This window comes from Myotis nattereri (genome assembly GCF_964212035.1).
Source record: "Myotis nattereri genome assembly, chromosome: 1".
NCBI classification, from domain to species: domain Eukaryota; kingdom Metazoa; phylum Chordata; class Mammalia; order Chiroptera; family Vespertilionidae; genus Myotis; species Myotis nattereri.
The window spans coordinates 208,539,799-208,553,563 of record NC_138075.1 but is presented as its reverse complement, the minus strand read 5'-3'; the positions used below and the strand labels follow the sequence as shown (position 1 = coordinate 208,553,563).

General features: G+C 45.5%; 1 protein-coding gene across 1 annotated transcript in view; it reads left to right on the top strand.

The window, feature by feature from the left end:
• The first annotated feature begins 12,196 nt into the window (after positions 1 to 12,196).
• The window catches only part of NWD2 (NACHT and WD repeat domain containing 2), a 147,096-nt gene continuing 145,527 nt past the window's right edge, over positions 12,197 to 13,765 (top strand). The window contains exon 1 of the mRNA XM_081097727.1: positions 12,197 to 13,208. Within this exon, the coding sequence (XP_080953853.1) occupies positions 13,058 to 13,208 (151 nt within the window). The 5' untranslated portion in view covers positions 12,197 to 13,057. The remainder of the gene's footprint in view (positions 13,209 to 13,765) is intronic.

The window sequence follows — 13,765 nt, the reverse complement described above, 5'->3', positions numbered from 1 at the left end:
TAAAGTTTTGCTGAAATGAACTGTTTATCAGGTAGGTGTTGAATGTCACATGACTGATTTTGCCATCTCTCTTCTAATGGAACAAGCAAAAAGGAAGAGATAAATGTTGAAGTAGACATCAATGTCTTGGGAAGTCCCTTATGGACATTTCTGGAGTATTATTAACGTTGTCTTGCAACTCTAGGCTGTGAAGGTTTTTTTCCTTTTTTCAGAATTAGAAGCAGGTGGCTTCCCTTAGGGACATACTAAAAATATTCTGCTCCACATATGCCTTTCCCAGTGTTATGCAGGTATGTGTGCCTTTGCTAGATGCAGCAGCCTACCTGCTGTTTTGAATATATTCCAAGATCATTTGCCAGGTATTGGCAATTCATTCTAGAAGTGTTCCTTTAAACACCTCCGCTGTGCTAAGTGCTGTGTAGTTCCAATAAATAAAAAGCTAAGATAAATGGTGATGGTAAGAAAATGGTTTGATTTTCACTTCTAGTGGACATTCTACATCTTTCCAAAAACCGTAACTATTAAGTTTTCAAAAACTGAAATCTTCTCCCATACCTCTTAGTTATTTTTTCTCATTTTAAGATAGCTTAACCTAAGACTTACATGTGCTAGTTGTAAGTGGTTTGATATTTTGTTTGTTTTCTCTGTGTGTTTTTATTCCATGACTTTTAAATTGATATTCTTACTGTTCCATTCTTGTGGTAGAGGAAACTAAACGTTTTAACAGAATTTTTTTAACGAAAGTAAATCTTTGAGAGTTTATTTATTTATTTAACATATTTTTATTGATTTCAGAGAGGAATGAGAGGGAGAAAGAGATAGAAACTTCAAGGATGGGAGAGAATCACTGATCGGTTACCTCCTGCACGCCCCACACTGGGTACTGAGCCCGAAACCCAGGCATGTACTCTGACCGGCAATTGAACTGTGACCTCCAGGTTCATAGGTCAATGCTCAACCATTGAGCCACGCTGGCCAAGCTTAACAGAATTTGTTAATTAAGATTTTAAAAATAAGGAATATTTTCTAAGAATATGTTAACTCTTCTCTCCATGTTTAGAGCTATCTGCAAACCAAGTAGTGAAGTGTGGCCACCCTCAGGTAAATTTGGTCACTGTAACAACCAAACCTGAAAATGAATACCTAAGCAGCTTTCTTGAGGAAAAAGGTCCTTTCCCTAAGAACTGAAATTAATGAAGGTATATGTCTAACAAGAATATGACAGGAGTGGAGATTTTTTCTATCTGGCAGCTAACACAACAGTCAACTCTTGCTTGAAAGTCCATGTGGAATAAAAGAATGGGCAATGCCTTGAAAACACTCCGAGCACTCACTTAACAACCTCTGCATAATGCAAAAAATGACGGCAGTGTGTGTATAACTGTGTTGCCTAACGAATTTCTGGAAAGAAGGGGGTCTTCATTAAAGCATTCCCGTGAAAACTCTGAATTCAGCAGGCAGAATACAGGGTTTCCCTCCAGACTGGCCATCAAGGCTTTGACATATTCAGCTACTCCATACCCATGAAGGTCCATTTTGCTCCCTGATAGGTTTTGCACAAAATACTGATAGCATCTTTTATCACAGGTCTTTAGGTATTATTCGGCTACATTTTACAATCATGGTCTGCGAACGGAGATTCAGAAAGCTTAAGTGATTCCGGATGCTATTCTTTTCTGTCCTCATTAGGTTTGCCGCACTCTGTCCAAGACCTGTCTGGGAAGAAAACAAACCGTGACACAGATAACGCGGTCCATCTGGGTCACGGCAGCAGCTTGCAGTGATCCATCTGTACTGATACAAGGGATACGGGTTAGGAACACCAGTTACTGTGCCGCTCCCACCTTGACTCACCTCCATCTCCTCTTTGCTGAACTCCTGCCGCACTCACCCTTCAGTCACACCTTGGGCTCTCAATCATTCACCTCTCTGCACTGTTGCTTAATGATTTCATGTTCATTTATGCAACTGGCACACAATTATGAAGCATCTCCTGTGAAGAAAGCGCTATTCTAGGTTGATGTGTGTGTGTTTTTCTATTTTTTTAAACCTTACTCATGTCAATACTTCCATCTTATTCAAAAAGAAAGACAGAGTGGAAGGAAACTTGGTTTTCTATTGCAGTGAGGAGTCATTGTTTTCAGGAATTAAAACCTAGGAAAGAAGAAAGGATTAGTGTGGTGTTCATTAGGACTCTCACAAATATTCTATTCTTCTTTTCTCTTACATATATTCTTGTTGAAATTACTCACCCTCTCTGAAGTTAGGTGTGATCATGTGACATCTTTTGGCCAATGAAACATGAGTTCAAGTGATCTGTAGAACTTCCAGGTGGAAGTTTTAAGGGCCAATAGGCAATTTGCCACATTCTTTTTGTCCTTATCGATCATACAAGTATATAATGAAGTATAGCTGCCAACAGCCAGGCTGTGAGAGGGTCCACTACAAGCAGAGCCCCTCCCACAACCTCCAGTGAATGTGCAGCATGAGTGAGCAATAAACTTTTGCTATATTAAACCACTGTGATTTCTAACAGCTTTATTAAGAGATAATTTGCATATCACAAAATTCTCCTGTTTAAACTGTACAGTTCAATGTTTTTCATATATAAACTTGTGTAACCATCACCATAATCTAATTTTAGCACTTACATCAGAATCATTTAGATTTCATCCACAAGAAATCTTATACCCATTAGCAGTCGCTCCCCATTTCTCCCTCATTCTTTCAGCCCTAGGCAATCATGAATCTACTTCTGTCACTATAAATTTACATATCCTGGGAATTTCACATAAATTGACGTATACAATATGTGTTCTTTTGTGACTTTCCCCTCACCCCCACCACTGAATGTAATGTTTTGAGGGTTTGTCCATGTTGTAGCATCTCTCAGTGATGCATTCCTTTTTATTGCTGCATATGTTTTACATATCTACCACGTTTTGTTTATCCATTCATCATGTGGTGAACATTTGTGTTGTTTCTGCTTTTTGGCATTTATGAATAACTAGAGGCCCGATGCATGAAATTCGTGCAAGAGTAGGCTTCCCTTCCCCCTGACTGCCGGCACCAGCTTCCCTCTGGCACCCGGGACCCAGGCTTCCCTCACAGCCCCAGCTTCGTATGGAAGGTCCTCTGGTCTAATTAGCATATTATGCTTTTATTATTATAGATGATGTTATAAACAGTTGTGTACATGTTCTTTGTGTATATATATATATTTTTTGTTTCTCTTGAAATTTCTCTAGAAGTGAAATTGCTGGATGATATAGTAACTGTTGATCAACTTGAGGAACTGCCAAACTATTTTCCAAATTAATATTCGTACATTCACATCAGCAATATAAGAAGGTTCCAGTTTCTTCACATTCTCATCAATAATTGTCTGGCCTTTCTATTATACTCATTCAAGTGGGTGGGCAGTGGTATCTTACCACGCAGCCCTTTTTTCTAGAGTGTCAACTACTGTCTTATCATGTTCAGTATGTACTTGTCTTATTGGGTTCACCCGTGTTTTAATAATCTCTAAACTGATTGATGTTTATCTTATTAGACCTTCCCCCACACAGGCACTATCTTTTTGGAGTCCCATCTTGGATTGTGCTTCCCAAAAATAGGGTTTGTCTTCGGAACATAAAAGTGCTTAACAAATGTTTGATGAATAAATGAACAAATAAATAAAATGGATGCATATATGAATGGACAAGTTTAATCGCTCATTCTCACAATCACCACTTGCATCATTTGCTGGCAATGTCACTCTGTAGCAGAAAGAGTATGGAGTCAGGCATGGAGATTGAGTCTCAGCTTCATTGCCCATAAGCTCTGTGAGGATGGATACGTTACTTAAGTCTCAGACTGTTCATCTGTAAGACGAGAAATAATATCAGAGGTCATATGAGAGGCCACATGAGACAGCAAAGGTAATGGATGCATGCAGAGTAAACACTCATTGAATATTCCCTTCCCTTTAAGATAAGTGTTGCAACCTGAGTTGCCTCCTAGTTTCCTTGTCTTGAGCTGGTTCTTCTTTGCCTGGGTTATTGTATTGGTGTGCTACCTAACATCTAGAGATGGAGTATATCACATTTGAAACTCAAATTCTGGAGCCAGGCTGTCTGCATTAAAGACCAGACCCCACCACATTTTGTGTGATCTACGAAAGTACCTTGACATTACCTTGCCTCCTCATCTGGAAAATGGGAATAACAGTGCCTTCTTTTTAGGAATGCCAGCTTAGAATTAAATATGCTGATGTCTATAAAGCTTATAGAACCATATCTGGCCCAATGAACAACTTCAAAATGTTTATTTTACTATTGTTGTTGATATCATTACTATTATTATTACTATTACTATTACTATCACCATTACTTCAGGCACTTAAGTAAAAGAGCCCTCCAATGTTCTTCATGGAGGTAGGATTCTACCTGAATCTCCACCTACTTGATGTTTACTACTGGATGTCATGAGTGCCAACTGTCTCTTTCTCTAAACTCTGTGGGTTGTTTGCTGCTGAACGTTGTCCCAAATACTTGCAAAATGCAATACTCTGCAGTTAGTCTGTCTCCACTTCAAGATCTACTCATTCGTTGTCTGTCCCATTTTGAAATATATGGAGTCCTGTTATTCCAAAATTAAGTGGCCCTTAGATCACTGAGGGGTGTGTGTGTGTGTGTGTGTGTGTGTGTGTGTGTGCACAAATACATATCACCTCTGCTGTCACATGTTTTCTGACTCTTTGCTGTGAGCAGTCACTTCTCGTTTCCACAGAGCAGCCCTTCCTCTCCGGATTCATTGTCTAATCTGCTGTGGTTTTGCCAAACAGGAAAACCCAGCTTGTTGGAATTGTGTACACAGTAAATGTGAAGAGACCCTGACAGGAAGCCTCTGGGGATCTCCCATGAGTCAAGAAAGGAAGTGTCAGTGTATGAACATTGTAACACATAGTAAAACACAAGTAAACCCAATAAGACAAGTACATACTGTACCTGAAAAGACATTAGTTGACACTCGAGAAAAACAAGCTGCATGGAAGCAGAGGGTCACAATGACCATCCATACAAGAGCCAGGGTTTGATGAGCTCCCTTAAAAAGTCAGTAGGCTATGATAGAATCTTAGAAGATTCTTTTTAGATCACATTCTTATTCCCGGTTGTGATCTAGTAGAGGTGAGCTTTGCCGAGCATCTAAGTCAGAGAGGTAGAATGTCATCATTCTAATTGTATTACGAGGAATGCAAAAGCATCCAATTCACTTCTTGTCCATAGCATCAAATGTTCTGGGCCATAAAGGAACGGAAGTGTACTATACCTTTGCTACGGGGAGGTCTGTAAGGGTTTTGACACTCTTACCTCTGATTCTCTTTGCAATGTTTAGAAAATTCTGCACAGCCCAAGTCTAGCTGTAGATAGTCACTCCCCCCGCTCCCTGACCCCGGAAGCCACAGGGCAATAGTAATAGCAGCATCTACTGCCCAGTGGCAGTGGTGCCCATGGCGATATCCGGTGAATGGCCATGTGATGACAGGGTGGCACTGCCAAGCTCAGGCTTCAGCAGGAGGCCTAGGTTCTCCTAGACATCTGTTCTGGTGACATTTTAGCTGTGGATTAAATGAGCTGACCTCTTCTTTTCCCCTCCCATTGTCCAAGTCTGGTTCTCCATTTCCGCCTACAATGCTGTTAATACCTAAGAATTTTCCAGTAAATTGCTTTTATGCTTAGTTCTTGTTTTCAGCCAAGAACTCTATGTAGGACAGATAAGTATTTTTTTTTTATTTAAATCATATACAAAGCAAGCATTTGATATCAAAAGATAGTTTAGCCATATATTAGATATATTCAGTACATTTTATTGTCATATCCTTATTAACACAATTATGCCAAGAAGGTGGCAAAACTTTGACTTACCACTTTCTACTTAGTTTTACTTCCCAGAGAATCTTATAACCTAGCAAACAGTGTTTAAATCATCTTTAAAAATCACTTATTTCCCCTGTTTTCTTCTAGAAGTTTTACGGTTTCAGGACTAATATTTAAGTCTTTAATCCATTTTGAGTTAATTTTTGTGTATGGTGTAAGATAAGGAACACATTTTATTCTTTTTCATATTGGTATCTAGTTTTCCTAACAACATTTATTGAAGAATCTATATTTTCCCTATTTTGTATTCTTTGTATTCTTGTTGAAGAGTTGTTGACCTTATATATGTGGGTTTATTTCTAGGCTCTCTATTCTGTCCCATTGGCCAATGTGTCTGTTTTTTAATGTCAGTACCACAGTTTTGATTACTGTAGCTTTGTAATATAATTTGAAATTAGGAAGTGTGATACCTCCACCTTTGTTCTTCTTATTCGAGATGGTTTTGGCTCTTTGGGGTATTTCTGGGTCTAGCTGAATTTTAGGATTGTCTTTTCTATTAGTCTTGGCAATAATTTTTTGCATATGACACCAAATGCACAAGCAACTAAAGCAAAAATAAACAACTGAGATTACATTAAGCAAAAAAATTCTTCACAGCAAAGGAAGCCACAAACCTACAGAATGAGAAATAAAAACATTTGTAAACCTTATGTCTGATAAGGGGTTAATATTCCAAATATATAAGAAACTCATGTGACTTGATAGTAATAATAATAACCCAATTAAAACATGGGCAAAGGATTTGAATAGACATTTCTCCAAAGATGGCATACAAACTACCAACAAGTAAATGAAAGGATGGTCAACATCACTAACATCAGGGAAATGAAATCAAAACCACAGTGATATATTACCTCAGGCATATTTGGAAGGTTACTATTTAAAAAACAAAAGACAACCAGTGGATGTGGAGAAAAGGAAGTCCTTATGTACTGTTGACAGACCCTATGTCACTGGGTTAGAATCAGAATGTGTTAATGTATGAAAGTGCTTTGTAAAAAGCAATTCTCCAAATAAGTATCAGATAATGGAACAAGAGAGGAGAGTATGTTTAAAGGTGCTGTGTTTAGATTAACATCACGATGGGGAAACAAACTTGGCAATCATAAAAACAAAAACAAAACATTTACCTTAGAAATATAAAATAATCTACAAATTTTTATAAAAAAGCTGGCCTACTTGCTCCTAATTTGTGTGGTATGCATAGTGCTCTCATAACAATGTGAATGGTTAGGTTGTAAGAGACAGATAAAGTGGATATAAACTTAGCCTTTCGGAGTCATGAAAGCATCAGATAGCAATTTCAGAAAGGTGTGACTTTATTTAAAACCGAGCTACTGTGAATTCTATCATACTGCAGACACCTCTGACTCACCAGTCTCTGTTGGCATATTGCTATGCTGACAAATTCTCACATAAACTGAAAATTTCCATGTTGTAAACAAGTATGTGGGTTCCTGACGGTCTAGCTTCTATCCTGAGATGGAACTTTGGAAAGTGGAGTCCTCACTTGACTGACCCTGTATAATCCACTTCTCATATTAGCAAAGCAGATTCAAATATTTATCACCCAAATCAGAGAGTCAGTGTGAACATTAATATTAAATCTGATACTCTTCTTCAAGTTTGAGAAACACATCACATCATTGGCCTCCTTGGCTAGATTTCCTGAGATAGAGTAGTATGGTGTGTTAATTTGGTCATCTTTATGATACCAGGGGCTCTATTTCCACTTCCATCCACAAGAGGACAAATATGGCCCATTGGTCCAGAAGCAGCTGAGCCAGGATATCAGATGCACACAAATGTGAGTGTACCTGCAGGCAAATACAGGTTGGGTGATGGATCTTCCTTCTGCTGAGGCAGAGTCAGTCACAGGGGCTTGGGTTATATGGTTTATGAGCATCATCCCATCATCTAAGCAGAATGAACTGGGCCTGTGATACAACCACGCAGACGGATGAAAAGTCATAAACTATTGCAGGGAAGGGACTAGATAAGATACATTTGCATATCATGGACTTTGGATCAGGCAACCAGCACATACATTACAAACAATAATGAGAAGTATTGGACCCACATACCAGATGTAGGATTAAATGATGTACCCATTAAAGGCCTAATGTAGTATCTAGCTTACAGATGCTCAGTATATCAATATCACTATTCATTTGTTTACCTTCCTCCTATTTTTAAAAATTACTTTGGGAAGGGTTTTATCTATATATCAGGAGGATTTGGATTCCATAATTACAATGTTTCTTCTAGCTCAGGGGTGGGCAAACTTTTTGACTTGAGGGCCACAATGGATTCTTAAACTAGACCAGAGGGCCAGAACAAAAGCATGGATGGAGTGTTTGTGTGAACTAATATAAATTCAAAATAAACATCATTACATAAAAGGGTACGGTCTTTTTTTTTTTTTAGTTTTATTCATTTCAAACGGCCCGCGGGCCGTAGTTTGCCCACGGCTGTTCTAGCTCAATGAGTAGTATGAACCTAGCAGTAAGTTTATCTTTGAACAGGCCCATTTTTTCAAGAGCTGGGAGCAATGTCTTATAAACATAGGAGACCTCTCTGTGATCCTCTGGCCTGCTAGTTGGGATGAGGGAGAGAATGGAGAAGGGAATATCTGTTTTTATCACAATTATGATCCCGAGCCCATTTTCCATGTACTTTTATTCTCCTACTAGAGGCCCGGTGCACAAATTCGTGCATGGGTGGGGTCCGGCCAGCCTGCCCTGATGGTTGTTGATCAGGGCCAGGCCGGTGGTGGGGAGGGGACACAGAAGGTTGGCTTGCCATCCCCACCCCCAATTGGGGTTGGGGGGTCCAACTGGGGGCTCGGCTGGCTGGGGAGAGGGGTTGCAGGAGGTTGGAGGGGCTGATTGGGGCCCCCCATCGCGCTGGTAGACTGCTGCAGTGCACGTCATAGCGACCGATTGTTTTGGTCATTTTGGTCATTCTGGTTGTTCTGCCATTCCAGTTGCTTGGCTTTTATATATACTAGAGGCCTGGTGCACGAAATTCATGCACTTGGGGGGGTGGGAGGTGTCCCTCAGCCTGGCCTGTCCCCTCACACAATCCGGGAGTCCTCGGGGGATGTCCGAATGCCGCGGAGGTGGGAGAGGCTCCCGCCACTGCCGCTGCACTCGCCAGCTGTGAGCCTGGCTTCTCGATGAGCAGTGCTTCCCCTGTGGGAGCACACTCACCACCAGGGGGCAGCTCCTGCATTGACCGTGTGCCCCCTGGTGGTCAGTGTGCATCATAGTGACCGGTCGTTCCACCATCAGGCCGAAACCAGCTCTCCAACATCCCCCAAGGGGTCCCGGATTGTGAGAGGGTGCAGGTCAGGCCAAAGGACCCCACCGGAGCATGAACAGGACCCAGGAGGGACACAGGAAGTTGGCCAGCCAGGGAGGGACACAGGAGGGCTCCAGGGCATGTCCGGCCCATCTTGCTCAGTCCCGATCGGCCAGACCCCAGCAACAAGCTAACCTACCGGTCAGAGCGTCTGCCCCCTAGTGGTCAGTGCACATCATATCAACTGGTTGACAGGTCGACTGTCTGCCCCCTGATGGTCAGTGCACATCATAGCGAGCGGTGGAGCAGCCTTAGCATATCATTAGCATATTATGCTTTGATTGGTTGAACGGCTGACTGGACACTTAGCATATTAAGCTTTTATTATATAGGATAGATTTCTAGATGCTTTTTAAAAAAGATTTCTTATTGATATTTAGAGAGAGAGGATGAGAGAGAGAGAGAGAGAGAGAGAGAGAGAGAGAGACAGAAAGAAACATTGATGTGAAAGTGGAACCTTGATCGGCTGCCTCCTGCATGCCCCCTACTGAGGACTGAGCCTGAAACCCAGGGATGTGCCCTGACCAGGAATTGAACCAGAAACCTTTTGGTGCCCAGGACAAAGCCCAACCAACTGAGCCACACCAGCTACGGCTATATCTAGATGCTTTAAATTGCTCAACCAACTTCAGTGATGAAATAGGTCTGCCTGCGGTTTTATGAGGAAAGAACAGGACCCAAAGAAAACAAGGATTTGGAAGTCTTTATCATCCAACCAATTTCTACAAGTGGGAAGAGTCTAGTCCTGTGCGATCCTGTGGACATAGACCTTCCTTCCTATTGGAAAGCAGAAGTGATAACCAGATTTCCACACCTGAACATCTATTTTCCAGGTTATTAAAGATGTCAGCCAGGGCCAGACATGGGCAAAATTAGCATATAGAGGTGATGTGTTGCAAAGAGTATTGGGATGGGCCACAATACCTGGATCCTGGCTCTAGCATTCACTGGTTATATGACCTTGGACAAGTCATTTCTTTTTTTGAGCCTTGGTTTTTCTCATGGGAAGTAAAATGGGAGTCATAAATAACACGTTCAATATTTACCTAAAAGGAGAAAATGTGAAGTGTTTAAACAGATATAAAAGCACAGCTGTAAGTCTGGGCCTGCCTCCCACGTTCTTGCCTGCTCCTTCCCTTCCCTTCTGAGTTTCTTCACCCCCTCCCATAGCCAACAGTTCCTCGGGGTGAGGAAGAAATCTAGTTAATTCATAACAAAGTGTTACCGCCATGGGTGACTCTTCCCTATGTCATCTGCATGCTAATGAATGAATCTCTGGCTTTAGAATATCCGATGTTAGCAAGAGACAAGGAAGGAAGGAGGTAGGAGAATGTATGTGTGGAGTGGGTGGGTGGGTGATCAGGTAGCCTTAGGTAGAAACCTCCCTGATAAACCAAAGACAGTAGCCTGCTCTACCTGAAGCAAAACCGGCTGTGCAGGGAGCCTTTTAAAGCACGGTTAACGTGAAATTCTCTCTCTGCATCCTTGGTCCGCAATGACACCGACAGATGCTAAACTTCGGCCTGTCTAGAACAGTAAATTAGGTTATAGAGGCTGCCAAAAATCCCAAAGTCATCCTCAGAAAGTGCAACATTGTGAGATCTGAAGCAAAGGTCAGAGACATAGATGCTAAAGTGAGTTTTAAGAGAGAAACCACCAAATACATAGGGGGCAGGGAAGAGAGAAAGGAAGGCGGGCCCTTGGCCGTCTGGCAAATCCTATCAGACTCTCATAAACAACATTGAGATCAGACAGAAAGTGGTCCTGGCTCCTTTCCCCAGTAATAAGTACAGTATATTCATAAAGGATGATACTGTATTAGAGACTGTATATTCATAACCTGTTCCAGAACTCTCAGCCCAAACCTCCTGGGACATTGGGAGGTCTTTCTGAGACCTCCTTCCTGCTGGAGAAGTTCCCACCTGACAGTAATGAGGCTGTGCAGGGGAAGGAGATAATTTGCTAAATGGAATCAGTTGAACAAATGCCTGGGTAGGACTAGGCTTCTTCATGGCTTGCAGCAAAGTGTTACAAAGTAAGAACTGCCGTCTGGCCCCGGGTTCTCCACAGTGGCGAGGCAGCCTTAAAAACCCAGAGACCCAATTCCTCCAAAAAGATTACTCCAGAAACTGTGTTGCGGATGGGGAGGGGCAACAAAATAAAGAGCAGTGCCTAGGCCTTCACTGCCACCAGCAGGGCCCAGGAGAAATGCAGGCCTGCAGAGCCCCAGGTGAGAGGATGAAACTGACAGCTAAACTGACTTCGCCCTGTGCCCACCCACCCCTTCCCCAATCGCTACGATTTGGAAAAGCTGCTCTTCCTCTCTAAAAGTGGAGCTCCTGCCCTAAAGCTCAGAATCAAGGGCTTGGAGAAAAAACTCCAATGAAGGGACCATTCCTTCCTGTCTGGGATTTGCAGTATTTCCATAGGTGCAGTGGAGTGATGCCCAGAGATGGCAATTTTACAGCTGGGTCCGCTTATGTCTCACTTCACCTGGGACGTGGACCAGACCCCTCCAGCCGTCCACCTTAGATGAGCATCAGGTAGAACCAACTCACGCTTTGCATGAATTTGAAAATATCGGCCCAACGCCTGCTTGATCTCTCGCACCCCGTCCCAATCCGTGACCACCTGCATTTTGCGGGCCCTTGGGCGGGACGGCGCTGCCTGGAGAGCGCGCCAGGAGGCGCAGGGCGCCCCGCATCTTCAAGGCTGTGGGCCCAGGAAACACTTGGAGGGCGGAATGGCCCGGGAGTGCGCCCGCGTTGCAGCAGGAAGGACCCCCTGGAGCCTTAGAGGCCTGCGGAGGGCTCCCGGCAGAGATCCGCTTTTGGAAAGGTTCCCCGACCACGCGACGGAGAGCACGTGAGTCGCGCAGCTTCGCTATAAAAACCCCGGCTTCGCTGCGCCTCAGGAGCGAGAGGAGCTGAAGGACAGGACCACCTGCGCCACCAGCGACAGGGCGGCGGTGACACTCCTTCCGAGGCGCCCGAAAAGGTTCTGCAATGTGATGCTTCCTACCCTCGGGGGCCGGACTCGGTGCGTGTGTCTAACTTTGAGGCCGTATTCCCGGCACATGGGCACAGACGCGCTGACGCCGGCACGCGTGCCTTCCCGAAAATCCTCAGGGCGGCTGTGCCCTTTAGGAGACGGGGCAGAGCAGCGGTGATCCCGGGCTAACGTCTTCCCTGCCTTCCGCCAAGGAGGCAGCCGTGAGCGCTCGGGATCATCCCCAGTGAAGCCCGGCCAGCCCCCGGGTAGCCCGAGGCCCCAGCCCCGCCGCCCTTGAAGCCGCCGGAGGCAGCTTCCGATAAACTCGGGACGCCTTTCCGAGATAAAGTTTGCGCTGCTACCCTCGCCCGCTCGGTCCCGCCTCCTAGACAGCCCCCTCCTCCCGCGGCGGGCGCGGGCGGGGAGATGGCCGCGGACTCGGCGACGGGCGCGGGCGCTTCCCAGCGCCAAGGGGCGCCGCGCTCGTAGCCGCCGACACGCTGACCTCCCTCTCCCACCGGCTGCTGCGCTGAACTCCGGCCGCGAGCGCAGGCGGACTCCCGGAGAGGCAGCAGGCGGCGGCGACTAAGGCCGGAGGAAAGGTCCGCATGGCCGCTCCGCGCCGGCCGGTGCTGTGTGCCCGGGAGCTCGCCGGCGGCGCCTCGGGCTCGGAGCGGCTCTAGCCGCGCTGCCTGCGGGGATCGACCTCGCAGTTCCCGCGAATCGCGGGCAGGAACCCGAGGAGCAGAAGGCGGCGGCGGCGGCGATCCCTCCAAAGGGCGATGTGGCCGGCCGGCGCGGGCACCAAGCTGCCCTGCCCCCGCGACTCTGCGCTCCGGCGGGCGGCTTTCTCCGGGAACCTCACCGCCCTGCCTTCCCACCTCGTGCCCGCCGGCCGCAGCGTCCGGGTCTTCATCAGCGCCAACCCTGAAGGTAAGTCCCTCGCTCGGCTTTGCCCGTCCCTCTGTCCTTCTGTCCGTGCGCGCAGCGGGATCGGCGAACGGGCGCGCCGTGCGTCCCCGGTGCTCCCTTCCTCCAGCTCAAGCCTTGGCTGCCCTGAGCGCGTGGGAATTTCATTGGAATCACTTTTACTCACCTCACTCATCCCCTCTGCCTGCCGACCACCCCTAGGACACTCATTTTACCCCCGCCTTACTCCTCTGGGTCGAGCTGAGAACCGTCCCAGGCATAGCAGAGGCTTCTGGCAGCTCCAACCTGCCGCCGCCACCCTTTTCCCTTTCTTTTAGCGGTTTCTTCTCCGTCGCAGGTGTAAGTAGTAGCTCTCCGCGGCAGGTTCCCGGACAGGGCACCCTCCTTTGCTACTTGTTCAGGCCGAGGTGAAGTGTTCCCCAAGACTCGCCCCTTGGCGGGTGCGATGGCACCCTTTTTGCCTTGGGGAGCCGAGGAGACCCCTGTGAACTGAAGGCCCGCGCAAAGGTTGGGAAGAAATGCGCCTTGGGGTCCTGGGATCCGCCGGGGGCTGGTTTTGC